At 40.2% G+C, this 15,488-nt stretch overlaps 1 protein-coding gene across 1 annotated transcript in view; it reads right to left on the bottom strand.

The window, feature by feature from the left end:
- Positions 1-15,488, bottom strand: part of OSBP2 (oxysterol binding protein 2) — a 120,454-nt gene that overhangs the window by 37,170 nt on the left and 67,796 nt on the right. The window contains exon 3 of the mRNA XM_044658884.1: positions 1,591-1,757. Coding sequence (XP_044514819.1) covers positions 1,591-1,757 — 167 coding nt within the window. The remainder of the gene's footprint in view (positions 1-1,590; positions 1,758-15,488) is intronic.

Below are 15,488 nucleotides of genomic sequence, written 5' to 3'. Positions count from 1 at the left end.
AGGTCAGGGAAAATGGTATGATGTTAGACATTTTTTGGATGAAGATTAACAAAGAAAGAAACAGAAACGATCTGTATGTCATACTACTTAGAAGGGAGAAAGTGATGAATCTGGGAAACAGTTTACAAATTTGCTGCAGAGGCATGATAGAAGAGTAATGGGGGATGTCAATTGCCTGGAGCTCTCATTTTGTCCAAAGAACAGCAAATGATACATTTCTGTCCTGCTCTAGTAACTTTATCCTTCAAAAGGTGGAAGAAACAATCAGGGAAAATGATTCTGGACATGATTTTGACCAACACAGAGGAGCTGAGTCTATGAGTTATCATTCGAAGTGTCTTGGGTTTTAATGTCTAATTTTTCTATTTCAATGTTGGTTATAAATCTGGATGGCAATTGGCTACTGTGGTGTGAACATTGCAGTGGACATGGCAAAGGGCCCAGAGGACATCAAATGACAAACAGGTTTTCCAGCAGAGGCTGACGCCAAGAAGCACTGGGAGATCCTCACAGCAGGGATCAGTTTCCTTGCAGAAAAGTGATGCTGCAGCCAGGTTCTGAGTGCTTCAAAGGCAGAATTGTTGGAATGAGAATCATGGCATTTTTATTTCAAAGGGCCCTCAAGGGCAACGGGTCTCCCCTACGTCAAAGAGCCCTGTCATCTACAGTACCCCTAACAAGTGGTCATTCAGCTTCCAACCAAGCACTCAGATGCAAGGACTCTTATTGTCTTCTAAGACAGCCCATTTTGTGGATGGAGAGCTCAGTGTTCAAGTGATTCTTACTGTATTGCACCCCCCTTCTCCCATTCCTACTTCTCAGGATGCCCAGCAGCAGTTCCTCCCAATTCAGCTCAGGAACCACTCTTGACACCAATTGTTGGCTGGTCTTTCTTTGGGGAATGATATTGTTGTATCTCTCACACCTAAGAAGAATGGAAGCTCATTGGGGTCAGGGACTATTCTGATTTTGTCTCTGTCCCTTCAGCGTCTAAAGTACCTTGTCCACAACACATGTTTAATGTTTACTGAACTGAATTCTGCTCTATGAGGCTAAAGAGACCTACTCCTGCTCCTTCTTCTACAAGCTTCAGCTATTGGGAGACAGGGATCATGCCTCCTCCAAAGTCTTCTCTCCTTTTGAGATCTCAGAGCTCACAGAAGGCTCGAGGTTGGCTAGTTCAACACTGTCATTTGACCAGAGAAGACACTTGGACCTTCTTAAAGCCATGTAGCAAAGACTAGGCTCAGGATTTGAACCTAGGTCCACCCAGACTCGCAATCCAGTCCTCCCCCTCCTACAATAGGTTCCTTGTCCTTGCCCCCCACCCAAGTCTTTAAGTTAAACACTGTTGGGTTCTCTAAATGACACTTTGATGATTGCAAAAATAGTGATGCTTCTTCAAAGTCCTGGTCTGGCCTGGCACTAAGTAGGTGATACCCAAGTGGAAAGAAGGAATATCCCCCACTTCCCACCCCCAAGGGGCAGGGAGAGGAAAGCTGTGTGGATCTTCCCAAAGACCCTCCCAGGACCCCTCCCTTGCCTCCAGTCCTGGCAGGGGGCCACTCACCCTGGGTGGATTTGTCAGACTGGGAGTTGGTTGGGGCCCCTCGGCAGGCTCGTTCCAGGCTGTTATGCTGTTTGGCTAACTGTTCGATGGTCTCTTCAAGGCGGATCCTTTGCTCCTGCTCATATTGTAGGACTTTGTGCCATTTCCGACTGTGTATTTCTGCTAGTTCCAAGAAGTCCCGGCAAGCCTAAGAGAAGAACCCCCACCCCCCATATCCCCCATGTCAACCAGGCCTGGCGTGAGGCCCAAAGCCTCCTCACCCTCTGCCTGAACACTGACCTGCAGGGTGGGGGCAGCACAGAGATAGCTGCCAGTTGGCATGAGCTCAATTACTTACCATCTTTGATCTCCTTAGGTGTGAAAACCATTAAGTTGGATTAGGGGACCCTAAAAGTACCTTCTATCTTTAAGTCTTAGCAGACTATTTAACACTTTTAGGTCCAGTTTTTTCATCTGTAAAATGGACATTACACTGGCATCTATCTTGCAGGGCCAGTTATTGTGAAGATTGTATTTTGTAAACTTTAGAGAGCTATCTTCTTATCAATGATCATAGCTATGACCTGCATTCTTGAGCCCCCCAGGACTTGTTCCAATGTCATATTATAATCTTGTCACCCTCCTCAGAAAAAAATCTTCCATCTACTCTGCTGTACAAGGCTCTATGCCTCACTGTAAAAGGGAATTCTTTGTTCTGAGTTTACACTTGTGAAAGGGAATCCTTTATTCCCCTTGTCTATTTTGAGTTAACACTTGGTTAACAGTAACTTAAGTTCCTCTACTTAGCACCTTACCAGATTGTGAAGACGGGATTAACTCTCCTTTGTCTACTTTTGAACTGAATCAACAAAAGTTTGAACACCCCACTTAGCAGGTGGAAGAGTTCTCCACCCTTTCAACTTAATCAGCCAGGAATGAGAATTCACATCTCAGTCAGTCAGGAATCTTCGAACCCTTTTGATGAGTATTCACCTCTCCAAAAGGTGAGAAGTGGATCCCACAAACACTGCCCCCTGGGCAGTGCTGGGTAATTTGGAAGCTGTGATTGATCCTTGCAAAAAGGGGAAGGGACAAGAAGCCACTATAAAAGGCTCTGAATTTCTGGGGCTAGAAAAGTCAGCTCCAAGAAGGAAGTCAGCTTGAAGAAGGAGTTGGACTTCAAGAAGGAAGTCCAATTCAAGAAGGTTGGCTCAAGGAAGAAAGTTGGCCTTAGGAATCACCTTCAACTGGAGTCATTGTCTTGGAGGGACCTTGGGTGAGTGGATAGCTGGCTTTCCCTTCCTGTCTTCTGGAGAGAATTTAATTCCTGTTGAAGGTCAGTAAGTCCTGGCTGAGGAGCATTATTAGCATTATTTAGATAGGCTAATGTTTTCTCTACCCTTTTGTATTTCTCTGCTTTCATTTTTCTCATTCTCATAAATAGCACGATTATTTGCCCACTTGTCTGTCAAGGCTATCTGACTGTGAGTGCCTTGGGACAAGGACACGTCCTATATGATTTTATTCCTTCTACCTGCATCACAGGGCCTTGTCTGTATGCAGTATGCACTTGACAAATGTTTGTTCAAATGTAGACAGGAAACAAAATGTTGAGGGCATGAAGCTGCCTCCGTTTCCCCCCAGCACAAAACTCTGTACACAGCAGATGCTAAATGAAAATGTCTTGCAAAACAGGACAATATGAACTTGATGAAGGAGGTTTTTTGTTCTCCTTTCCTCAATTTTCTCCATTAGTCTCCATCAAGCCTGGGCTGCTACTTCCTTATAGAGAATGATGATCTCATTTCTCTCTTGGAGGCTCACCCATTTCCTCTAGGATGCTCTTGCCTCCATAATTCTACTTGGTACCCCATGGAAGCTAGGAACTACTCTATGGTGCACAAGAACTAGTTGCCATCAGGTTCTACTCCAGGGTACACCTATTTACCCTTAATCCACTTGAACTAAAAGAAGGTTCTATGTTCTTAGATTTGGAATTGAAGAGAATCCCAAAGCTCTTTCTTTGGAAGCCTAGCTCTCATTTAATAGGAAGAAGGGGTGAAACCACTTGTCTGAGATCACAGGAAAACAGTCACTCATCTTGCTAGGGGTCAGCAGCATTCCCTCACCTTTCAAAAATACATTTTACTAGCTATGAGACAAGGAATAAAAATGTAAACCTTTCAAAAAACTTACTAGTTTGTAGCAAAATTAAGATTCAAGCAAGGAAATTTTCTCCTTGGACTCTATAACCCCAGTATAGTCTCCCCTAAGGAATTCTGAGCCTAGTCATGTATTGGCATTGTTTTTCTTATGATTTCTATGGGACCTTGAGTAGTGTTACCCAGGTTATAGGGATTACTGTTTACAGAAACCAGCTTCTCAAAGTCTACATGGTTAGTGATGCAGCTGTAGACAAGGGGTACTGACTCCATTTGGGAGGTTGCCTAATCTTCTTTGAAGGTGTCTGGGGGCCACAAGTCCATGGGTTTACCCCTGGATGACCCTACTGCCTATTACTATGGACCCATTCCTATGTCCATCCTACATACTTGTATGCCAACCTTAATGACCATGTTCTGTCTGGGGCTTGCCATTTGGAATTCGATGTTATCATGACCCTTTTGTGTACAGAAATTCTGAACTCAGATATTGTGCACAGGTAACTTTTCCCTGAAGGCCTCTAGAGCTGGAAAGGCTTCCAGCACAAGCCTAAGGAGGGTCTGTATTTTTGTTGATTCAACACTAACTCTAGTTAAATTCTGAAGGTCTCTTGACCAGGAAGTTGGTCACCACTGAATTTGTTTTTGGTCAGGGCAGCTCATGAAGGTCATTGGCCAAAGCACAGAAAGGTTGGGGTGTCCAGCAGTGGGGTGGGCTCCACCCTGCTGAAATCATGGACTCTGCAAGAATTAAATGCACCCAAAAAGTCATCGAAAAACAACGTATGGGGCAAATTTCAGAAATTATTCTTCTAAAGAGCAAGGCTAGAAACTAAAAATCCTGTAGAGAAGATTAAGATGCAAGCTGAAGTAATTCCCAATATCTTTCAACATTTTAAAGAACAGTGTGAGCTCCTTTTTCCCACTTCTAATTCTTGAAAATAGGAAGCTGCCCCCTAATCATTTGGTCATTCACCATTCCACAAGGCAGAAGACAAAAACTGAAGAGAGAGTAAGCCCCTGTATAGTTAGTGCCTCCAAAGGTGGACTTACAATGGTTAGGGCAAGATGAGTTTCAGATGAAGTGTGCACTGGGAAAGGTTCATCAACAGAGCTGCATTTGAGCTGGGCCTTTTATTTACGTTTACTTTTTTAGTACAGCCTTTTTCTTTTTCTTTTTTCCCCCTTTTTTCCCTTTTTTTATTTTTAGAAAAATTTTCCATGGTTACATGATTCATGTTTTAACTTTCCCCTTCACCCCCTCTAGCTCCCCCCCCCCCCAATAGCTAATGCACACTTCCACTGGTTTTAACATGTGTCATCAATTAAGACTTATTTACATATTATTGATAGTTGCATTGGTGTGGTCCTTTCCAGTCTACATCCCCAATCATGTCCTCATCATCCCAAGTGTTCAAACAGTTGTTTTTCTTCTGTGTTTCCTCTCCTGTAGTTCTTCCTCTGAATGTGGGTACTGTTCTTTTCCATAAATCCCTCAGAATTGTCCTGGGTCATTGCATTGCTACTAGTAGAGAAGTCCATTACATTTGATTTTACCACAGTGTATCGGTCTCTGTGTAAAACGTTCTTCTAGCTCTGTTCCTTTTACTCTGCATCAATTCCTGGAGGTCTTTCTAGTTCACATGGAATTCCTCCAGTTTATTATTTCTTTGAGCACAATAGTATTCCATCACCAACATATACCACAATTTGTTCAGTCTTTTTCTTCTTTCTTTTAGCTATAAAATTTCTCCCATCTTCCTACACCCTTCACCACCCCCTTGTGAAAAAAAATCCATTACAAATATGTATAGTCATAAAAACAAATTTCTGCATTAGTCATAATTTTTTAAAAGAGGAGGAATAAAAGAGAGAAAAATATGGTTCAATCTGTACCAGGAATCCCATCAGGTCTAGAGGAGGGCAGAGTGTTTCCTCATGAGTCCTTTAGAAGTATGGTTGGTCATTGTATTGATCAGAGTTAAAATGTCTTTTCCAGCTGTTTACCTCTACAATATTGCTGTTACTGTATAAATTGTTCTTCTGGCTCTGCTCACTTCACTCTGCATCAGTTCAAATAAATTTTCCCATGTTTTTCTGAAACCATCCTTACTCATCATTTCTTATGGCACAATAAGATTCCATCATATTCACATGCCACGACTTGTTCAGTCATGCCCCAGTTGATGGGCATCCCCCTTGCTTCCCAATTATTTGCCACCTCAAAAAGAACTGCTATAATATTTTTGTACAAGTAGGTCCTTCAAAGAGTAGGCACATGTGCTCTTTGTGTTGGCAAAAAATTGGAAAATGAGGTGATGCCCTCCGGTTGAGGAATGGCTGAACAAATTATGGTATCTTTTGGTGATGGAATACTATTGTACTAAAAGGAATAATGAACTGGAGGAATTCCATGTGAACTGGAACGACCTCTAGGAATCGATGCAGAGTGAAAGGAACAGAACCAGGAGAACATTGTACACAGAGACGGATACACTGTGGCACAATTGAATGTAATGGACTTCTGTACTAGCAGCAATGCAATGATCCAGGTCATTTTTGAGGGACTTATGAGAAAGAACTCTATCCACATCCAGAGAAAGAACTGTGGGAGTAGAAACACAGAAGAAAAACAACTGCTTGATCACATGGGTCAATGGAAATATCATTGGAGACGTAGACTCTAAACGATCACCCTAGTACAAATAATAATAATATGGAAATAGATCTTGATCAATGACACATGTAAAACCCAATGGAACTGTTCATTGGCTACAGGAAGGGGGTGGGAGGAGAGGAGGGAAAGAACATGAATCATGTAACCATGGGAAAAGATTCTAAATTAATTAAATTTAATTAAAAACCAACAACAAAAAACCAAACAAAAATAGAATAGGGACAATTTAAGTAATCTAAAATGCCTTCTGAATGGCTGGATTTATTAACAATGCCAACAACAATGCATTAGTGTTCCTGTTTTCCCCTATCCCCTCACATATCATTGGAGTTTTTTTTTTGTCATCTAGTTCAATTTGATGGTTTTGAGGTGGTACTTTAGAATTGTTTTAATTTGCATTTCTCTTATTGGTGATTGAGAAAAGTTTTCCATATTGATAGCTTTGATTTCTTCCTCCGAAAATTGCTATTTCTTATCCTTTGACCATTTATCTGTTGGGGAATGATTCTTATTTTCATAAATGTGACTCAAACCCCTGGATTTCAGAAATGAGTTTTTTCATTGGAGAAACTTGCTGCAAAGTGCTCCCATCTCCATCATTTTCTATTTTTCTTCTCATTGCTGCATTGGTTGGTTTGTGCACACACTTCAAAATTTTTTCTATAATCAATACTGTCCATTTTCACCTTCTGTGCAACTCTTTATTTTGTTTGTTCATGAACTCTTCCTCAGTCACAGATTTGACAGATAATTTCTTCCCTGCTCTGCTGAATTCCTTATGACATTGCCCTTTTTGTGAAAATCATGTGCCCATTTTGAGTTTAACTTGATACAGCCAATATTCCACATTTGCACGTTGAACTTCTGCTTGGTTTTATTTTTACTTTTCACATTGGCAACCATACATATTTGTGGCTGTGTGCAGTAGAGCAAAAATGAGAGGTATGATGTGTGCAAGTTTGAAAGGCTTACCTGACCTTATTCACCCTACCGTTGAAATGAGTTTCTCATGCACTGGAAATGTTGAGGGTTATGTGGAGACCTCATCAGTCTCAGCAACTTCCAACATCAGCAACTAAAGCCCCAGCAATGTCTCTATTGATTTTCAGAGGGCCAAAGTAGAGAGGTTTACGGCAGTATAATATTGCCTGAAATCAATGTTATTTTTTTTTAATTGAAATTTAGCGTTACACAGAATTCTAAATTGTCAGTGAGGAAAAAAAAATGTTTTGCGTGTAACCAATTTTATTTTTTTGTATCACATTTTATGGTTCTTTATATGGTTATTTCATGGTTGCCTGTGTTAGGAAAAGCATGTTATCAGAATGTTTAATTTTAAAGAATTATATGTAAAAAAGTATATTTTTTCAGCAATTGCTAGTGAAAGATTACAGTTTTTGGTGGTAACAGAAACCCAATCTCCCATTTCCCATAGGTTCAATGTGTCAGCACTGACATTTTGACTTTTACACAGTTTTTTAGGAATGTTACCCGAGAGAAAAAAGTTGAAGACTAACTGATTGTACATGGTTTAAGATGTTGGTGTATGCCTCCTTTCTGTCGGATTACGTTCCAGTTTTCCCAACATAATTTTGAGAAATTATGGATTCTTACCTTGAGAAGACTGAATCGATCCTGTATAATTTTCCTGTTGATCCCGTTTACAATTAATTTCTTTTGTCCTGTGACTGCTTGGTTACGTGGTTCTCTGTCTTTAAACTTGGTTCAGAATTGAGCTAGTCAATAATGGGTTAAAAATCCAGCTCTCCTGCTAATCACTGATCTCTTCTTGCCTCTAGGAATTAGGAGACAGGGCTAATACTTTACACCACCAAGCTATTCTATAGTGATGTCCAGTTTGTTATTTTCTACCTGGACTAAAATAAATGAGCACTTCTTAAGCAGAGGCGGGGAAGGAGGTAGTTGTCGCTAGCTTCCATTATCAAAGTTCCAACCAATCATGTTCCCTGAACCATTAATTTTAACATTTACAATAACCAATAATGCTGACCACAACACTATGACATCATCTACCCTATTCTGTTCTTATTTTGTACTCCCCCAAACCTATAAAAGAACAACTGTCCTTTTGCTTGGGGTCTTTGGAATAAATGGAAGAAAGCCACTGACCCTTTATTGATGGACAGCATGCCCCTATTAATAATTGTTATCTTGCATGGAGAACAATTAATTATTGTTATCATGCATGCCTTAGTTTACCCTTTTGTTAAATTTAACTCATGATATACATAAGGATCCCAACTGTTGATGCTATCAAACACTAACTAGGTCACTATGTGCATTTGCTTCTGTATATTATATACCTAATTTATTCCAGCGATCAATCTATTTTTATGCAGTACCAAATTGTTTTGATGATTACGGTTTTGGAATATACTTTGAAATCTGGTACTACTAGATTCCTTTCCTTCTCGTTTATTTTCATTAATTTTCTTAATATTCTTAAGTTTTTGTTTCTCTGGATGAATTTTGTTATTTTTCTTACCTTTATAAGATAATTCTTTGGTAGTTGGATTGGTATGACCCTGAATAAACACATTTAGATAGCAATGTCATTTCTATTGTATTAGCTTGGCCTCCCATGGGTATTCTCCAGTTATTTTTCCAGTTAGTTTTATCTTTATTAGTATGACAAACATTTTATAACTTCATATAGTTCCCGTGTATGACCTGGCATACAGACCTCAAAAATTTTATAAAGTCTATATTTAATTTAAATAAAATTTCTCTTTCTCTCCCTTTCTACTACACTTTGTTGGTAGTATGCAGAAATAGTGATGTTTGTGAAGCTTTGTTTTGTAACCTATATCTTTGCTGAGGTTATTTGTTTTAATTAGTTTTTTAGTTGATTCTTTAGGCTTCTCTAAGTAAACCATCCTATCATCTACACAAAGTGATAGTGCTGTTTCCTCATTGCCTGCACTTACTCCTTTGATTTCTTTTTTATCTTGTTGCTATAGCTAGTACTTCTAGTATAATACTGAATAGTAATGATGAGCATGGATAGCCTTGATCATGCTGGAAAAGCATTTAGCTTATCTTCATTATAGATAATGCTTGCTCTTGGCTTTAGATAGATGCTATTTATGATTTTAAGGAAAGTTCCATTTATTTCTGTGCTTTTAAATTTTTTTAAATGGAAGTGGGTATTATTTTGTCAAAAGCTTTTTCTGTATCTATTGAAATATATATTTTTATTATTGATATAATCAATTTTGATTCTAATTTTCCTAATAATGAACCATTCTTGATATAAGTCTAGTGAGGTCATAATATATAATTTTTTGTGATATATTACTGTAATCTCTTTAAGAACATCTCATTTAAAATTTTTGCATTTAAGGTTCATTAGGAAATTTGGTCTCTAGTTTTTTCTTTGTTTTGACCCTCCCTTTTTGAGTCACTGAAGAAATTGGTAAGAGTCTCTTTTTTACCCACCCACCCCCAAACAATTCATGTAGTATAGGGATTTAAAAAATATTTTGTGGAATTCACTTATAAATCCATCTGGTTATGAGGATTTTTTTTCCCTTACGGAGTTCATTTATGGTTTGTTCACTCCCCACCCCCACCCCAAGATAAGATTAAGATTTTTAAAATTTTAGTTCCTGTTCTGTTAATCTATGCAATTCATATTTTATAAATATTCATCTATTCACTGTTAGTTTTACTGGCATATAATTGGGGAAAATCTCTCCCAATAATTGCTTTTATTTCCTCTTCATTGTTTGTGAATTAAAATCTTTAACTTTTAATATTGGTACTTTTTTCCTTTTAAAATCATATTAGCCAATACTGTCTCTTATTTTAATGATTTTTGGGGAGAAAACAGCTCTCAGCTTAATTTATTATTAGTTTGATAATTTTTTCTTTCAATCTTTATTAATACTTTGTCTTCTGTTACCTTATGCTCCTAGACAGCACCTGCCCCAGTGATACAGACTATTTCGTCTTCTTAGTCGCCTTGCGATACAAAAACTGACTATGCCTTTTTTTTTTTTAGCTTTCCCAATCAACATTTGTCTGATGCATTTTCTAGAGTGTTATGGAGGAGATGTGAAGGGTGAGCTGGATTAAAATGCTGACTCTCCCTCTGCCTTTTTGATACAGATATTCTGAAAAGCTTTTTGGAGTGATGTTCAAAACTGAAATCCTATATACAGGCTAGCTCTTAGTATCCATTAGATTGTGAGCTCCTGAAGGGCAGGGTCTGTTTTCTGTCTTTCTTAGTATCCCCAGAGCTTAAGCTAGTGTTTATGTTTATCAACTGACTAAGTAATAAAAAGGCCAAAAATTCAGTCAAGAAGGGGATTCATTTGTTATGTTTCTGAATGCCAAACAGAGGGTTATAAAGTTGGTCCTGGAGTTAATAGGAAGTTACTAGAATTTAATGACTTGGGAGTTGATATTGTTGGACCTGGGCTTTGATAGTTAAATAGAGGGAGGTAGAGAAACCCATCAGAGGGCTATATTATAATAGGTTAGCCATTATCAATTTGTATTCATAATGGCAGTCAGTTTTATGCAAGCAGACAACATTTAACCATGACAATGGCTACCATTTATATAATCTTTATAGTTTGCAAAGCACTTTATGAATATCATCTCATTTTATCTTTACAACAACTACCATTTTTTATAGATAAAGAAAACTGAGGCAAACAGGGTTACATGACTTGCCCAGAGGCACCCAGCTTGTAAGTGTCTGAGGTTGGATTTAAATTCAGGTTTTTCAGATTCCAGGCCCAACACTCACTCTTATCCATTGTGCTACTCAGCTACCACTTAATTTTATTTTTAATTTAATTGTTTTTATTTTTAAAATCTTTACCTTCTGTCTTAGAATGAATACTAAGTATTGATTCCAAGGCAAAAGAGCAGTAAGGGCAAGGCAATAGGAGTTAAGTGACTTGCCCAGAGTCACACAGCTAGGAAGTGTCTGAGGCCAGATTTGAACCCAGGACCCTCCTGTCTCTGAGAAGGCCTGATTCTCAATCCACTGAGCCACCCAGCGGCCCCCTCGGCTACCATTTATTAAGTACTTACTACCTGAAAGGCACTAATAGGAGCCTGGGGCTCGCATGGCAGAGGGACGGGTATTAAAGGGTAAAAAGACTACAGGAAGCTGGGGTGAGGCCTAAGTGATATCTTCAGGCCTATCTACTTCTAAATCCTATTATCCCAGAATTCCTAGTCTTCTGATCCTTGGTGGTAGTGTAGGACACCCGACTTCCTGGATTCTAGGAAGACAGTTTTCCTCATTTCTCACAGTAGAGATTGAGATTTACTTTTAAGTGAGTTTAAGCTGAGGGCTGCCACATTGATCCAGTGGCCCGTGACTGTAAAGCAGGTGGCTGGCTGTGAGGGAGGTCTGAAAACTGAGACTGTAACACTGGCCCACCCATAGGATCCTGCCTTCCCTCTGGCTTCACCAGCCCTGGGCTCTAATCCACTGAGCAAATCTGTCCAGACTGGGTTTTGTACAAAAATACAATAAGGAGGGGTTTCCTTTTCTTCTCAGGATAATGACTCTCTCCTGATAGTTACCCAGTTAGTGAGTGATTACTAACTGTGCATAACAGGAACCAGACCTGGCGATCCAGAGCCCTTGTATGACAGGCCTGACATACAAGGAAAGGAATGGGCAGGGTCCAAGGCCACCAGATGCTGCCTTTCTCGTCTCTGAGCTGAAATCATTTCTTCAACAAAGGAACTTAATAACCAAACTTTAAAATTGGAAAGGATCTTTTTTTTTTTTAACCTTTACCTTCCGTCTTGGAGTCAATACTGTGTATTGGCTCTAGAGTGGTAAGGGTAGGCAATGGGGGTCAAGTGACTTGCCCAGGGTCACACAGCTGGGAAGTGTCTGAGGCCAGATAGGACCTCCTATCTCTAGGCCTGGCTCTCAATCCAGCTACCCAGCTGCCCCCTGGAAAGGATCTTAAAGGTTACTTTAGTTTAACCTGGGCCTGATGGAAAATGCCTTCTGCAGTATCTGTGCTGATAGGGACAGCAAGTTAATATCTCCCTGGGCAATCCACTCTATCTTAAGCAGCTCTCACCATTAAAAAATCCTTTTTTACCCTTCCCTCCATCATGGTTCCTAGTTCTGCCCCTGGGGCCAGGGAGAAGGAGGATCAGCCCATCCTCTCTCCATCAGCCAGCCCATCAAAGGTGAGAAGGCAGTGATCACTTTCCCCTGTGATCTTTTCTTTTCCAACATAAACAGCATATCTCCAGGCTCTTCAGGTCCCCTCTGAACATGCTCTGGCTTGTCTAAGACCCTAAATGTGGTGCTCCTTCCTGAACACGACGCTACAGACCCAGAAGATAGACAGATGGTCCATCCTTCTTCTTGTTACAGACGCAAGGGCTCCTTTTTGGTTTTAAGGCTCAGGCATGACACAAAGAACTCAGAACCAGGGCTGCAAATACCCCCTCACATATTCGAAAGTGGTAGAGCCTTTGGTGAGTTTTAAAAACCTTCTCTCTCTTAGAAGTTCCTCTACCACTAAATTGATGATTTACTAATGGTGTCAAATTGTCCAATTAAGCCAAAACTTTGCTAAGTCCTGTGCTAAGTTCTGGAACTCAAAGAAAAGCAAAATAGTCCCTTTCTGCAAGGAGTTCACAGTCTAAAGCGGGAGATAACACATAAAGGACCATGCACAAACAGGATGTACACAAGATAAATTAAAATTGTGGAGGGAAAGCACTAGTCTCAAGGGGAACCTATAAAGGCTTCTTGCAGAAAAGCTTCTTGCAGGATTTTAGTTGGGACCTGAAGCCAAGGAAACCAGGAAGTAGAGATGAGAACAGACAACATTCTAGGCCTGGGGGCAGCAAGAGAAAATGTCTCGAATTGGGAGATCTAGGTCACATATGAGTAACAACCAGAAGAGCAGTGATGCTGGTGGTGAGTGAAATAGGGAGAGAGAATGTAAGAAAAATGGAAAGGTAAAGGGGCTAGATTATGACCAACACTTTGGAAGGGGTAGAGACTTTCTGTTGGCATATTGCTTGCTTAGGTGGTCTGAAATATACTGCTTCGGGGCATTTGGGGGTTCCTGGATTCCTTCCAAGCATATAGACAAACTGCTGAATGCTTCTCAAGGGAGTCGCCCAACCATGACCAATGGGGACCTCACTGCTGCATGGCAACTTTATGCTTTCTTGATTGGTTCTATTGCACAGTGGCTAGTCTGACCCTTCTTTTCTGTCCTCAAGACACCTATGTAACCATCTTCTCCCTTTACTCTAGATGGAGGAACCTGCTCTAATGTCCAATACACATCTCCTCTGTACCATTCCTCCTTTACTCCAGTAGAGGGAAGAGAGTAGCCCTTGAAATCTCCCTTTTATGCCCTCTCTTCCTCATCTTTAACCTTTCTTGATTTATCCCGTCTCTTTCTCTGATGCCTACGAACATGCCTAGATCTCTTTCACTCTTTAAAAACCTTATTTTGACACTACCCCTATTTTTTACCTAGCTATGCTATCCTCTGACAATTCTCTTTTCCCTTTCACTTTCCAACTCCCAGAAAGTTATCTGGACTCATTGCCTCCACTTTCTTGTTTCCTGTTTAATTGTCAACCCTTTGAAATCTGTTTTTTATCCTCACTCAAATGAAACTACTGTCTCCAATAGCAGTGTATTGGAACTTATGAACTCTATGTCCCATAGGCATCTCAAATTCACCATGTCAAAACCAGCTCTGTCCCCAAGACCGATTCCTTCCTAAACTTCCTCTTGATTTCTGTCCCAGGGTTCCACCATCCCTCTGGTCACCTAGGGGCACAATCTCTGATTTCTAGCTAAATTGGCCTTCTTGCTGTTCCTCACGTACAACACTTAATCTCTAGTTCTCTGCCTTTGCACAGGCTGTTGGGGGGGGGGCGGGGGGGAAGAGAATGTTCTTTTGAACTGTGCCTCTAAAAATATCTAGTTTCCTTCAAAGCTCAGCTCTGCTGGATACTTCCCCAATTCTGCCTCACATGGAGGCAGCAGCAGAATATTGGCAATACCAACTTCATTATGATTAATGTAGAATAGTTATTACTTAAAACCAGGTCACCTTTATATGGCACTTAGGAAGAATTTTCTCAAAAGAACACTGTAAGAGGAGGTAGTGCAATAGTCATTTCTCCTATTTTGGAGATAAGGATCAGGGAATTAAAGGGATGAACCTAAAGATACACAGCTAGAAGTGAGAAAAATGGGACTAGAAACCTGGCCTCCTGCCTGTCTGCCCTCCACTAAACCTACAAATAAACGTGAGGTTTATTAAGTGTAACCTATACAATTGATCAATCTATCAGCATTAATTAAGCCTTGCTCTGTGACAGACTCAGTGCTAATCCCTGGGGATACAAAAACAGGCAAACCCCAAGCCCTCACAGCACTGTTTGCAAAACACAGGGCTTTCAGAATGATTTTGTTGTCAGTCATCAGCAAGTTAATGATCTCACACAGAAAATTACCTAACTGAATCACTCAGGATTGGCTACAATCTGTAGGCAGATACAACATATTTATAGTAGGCAAATATGAGATTTATACAAAATACACTGTGCTCTCAGGGACAGGGGCACACTAACAAGCAGAATTAGATTTTGCTGAATTAGAACTGGTTTTAGGGAATGGGAAAGTTTGTAAATGAAATTCACAGAAATTAAGGAAAAAGACAACAAATATAGGTCATATAGAAGAAATGTCATAGCCAGGGATAGACAAAAGTACCCTGGGCTTCAGGCCTGGTCCTCTAGCTCTGGTTAATTCTGGGCAAAGTCATCCCCTTCTCTTGGTCTTGCCTTCTTTCTCTATAAAATGAGTGTGGTAGATTGGACAAGCTCGGGGTCATTCTTTTTGCTTGGTCCTTCCCTGACATTCTCTGTTCTCTCTGGCCTGAAATGCTCTCTTGGCTAATCCCCAGTCTTCGTATCCCTGACTTAGGCTCCTTTAAGACCCAGACCAAGCACCACCTTTGCCTCCTTTCTGAGGAATCCATGTATGCTGGTTCCTCAGGAAGCTCTATGAGGGCAGGGCTTGGTCTTGGCCTTTTTTTTTTTTTAAACATTT

The sequence above is a fragment of the Gracilinanus agilis genome, chromosome 1, assembly GCF_016433145.1.
Source record: "Gracilinanus agilis isolate LMUSP501 chromosome 1, AgileGrace, whole genome shotgun sequence".
Classification (NCBI taxonomy): domain Eukaryota; kingdom Metazoa; phylum Chordata; class Mammalia; order Didelphimorphia; family Didelphidae; genus Gracilinanus; species Gracilinanus agilis.
The sequence above is the reverse complement of the archived record's forward strand: the minus strand, read 5'-3'. Positions and strand labels throughout refer to the sequence as shown.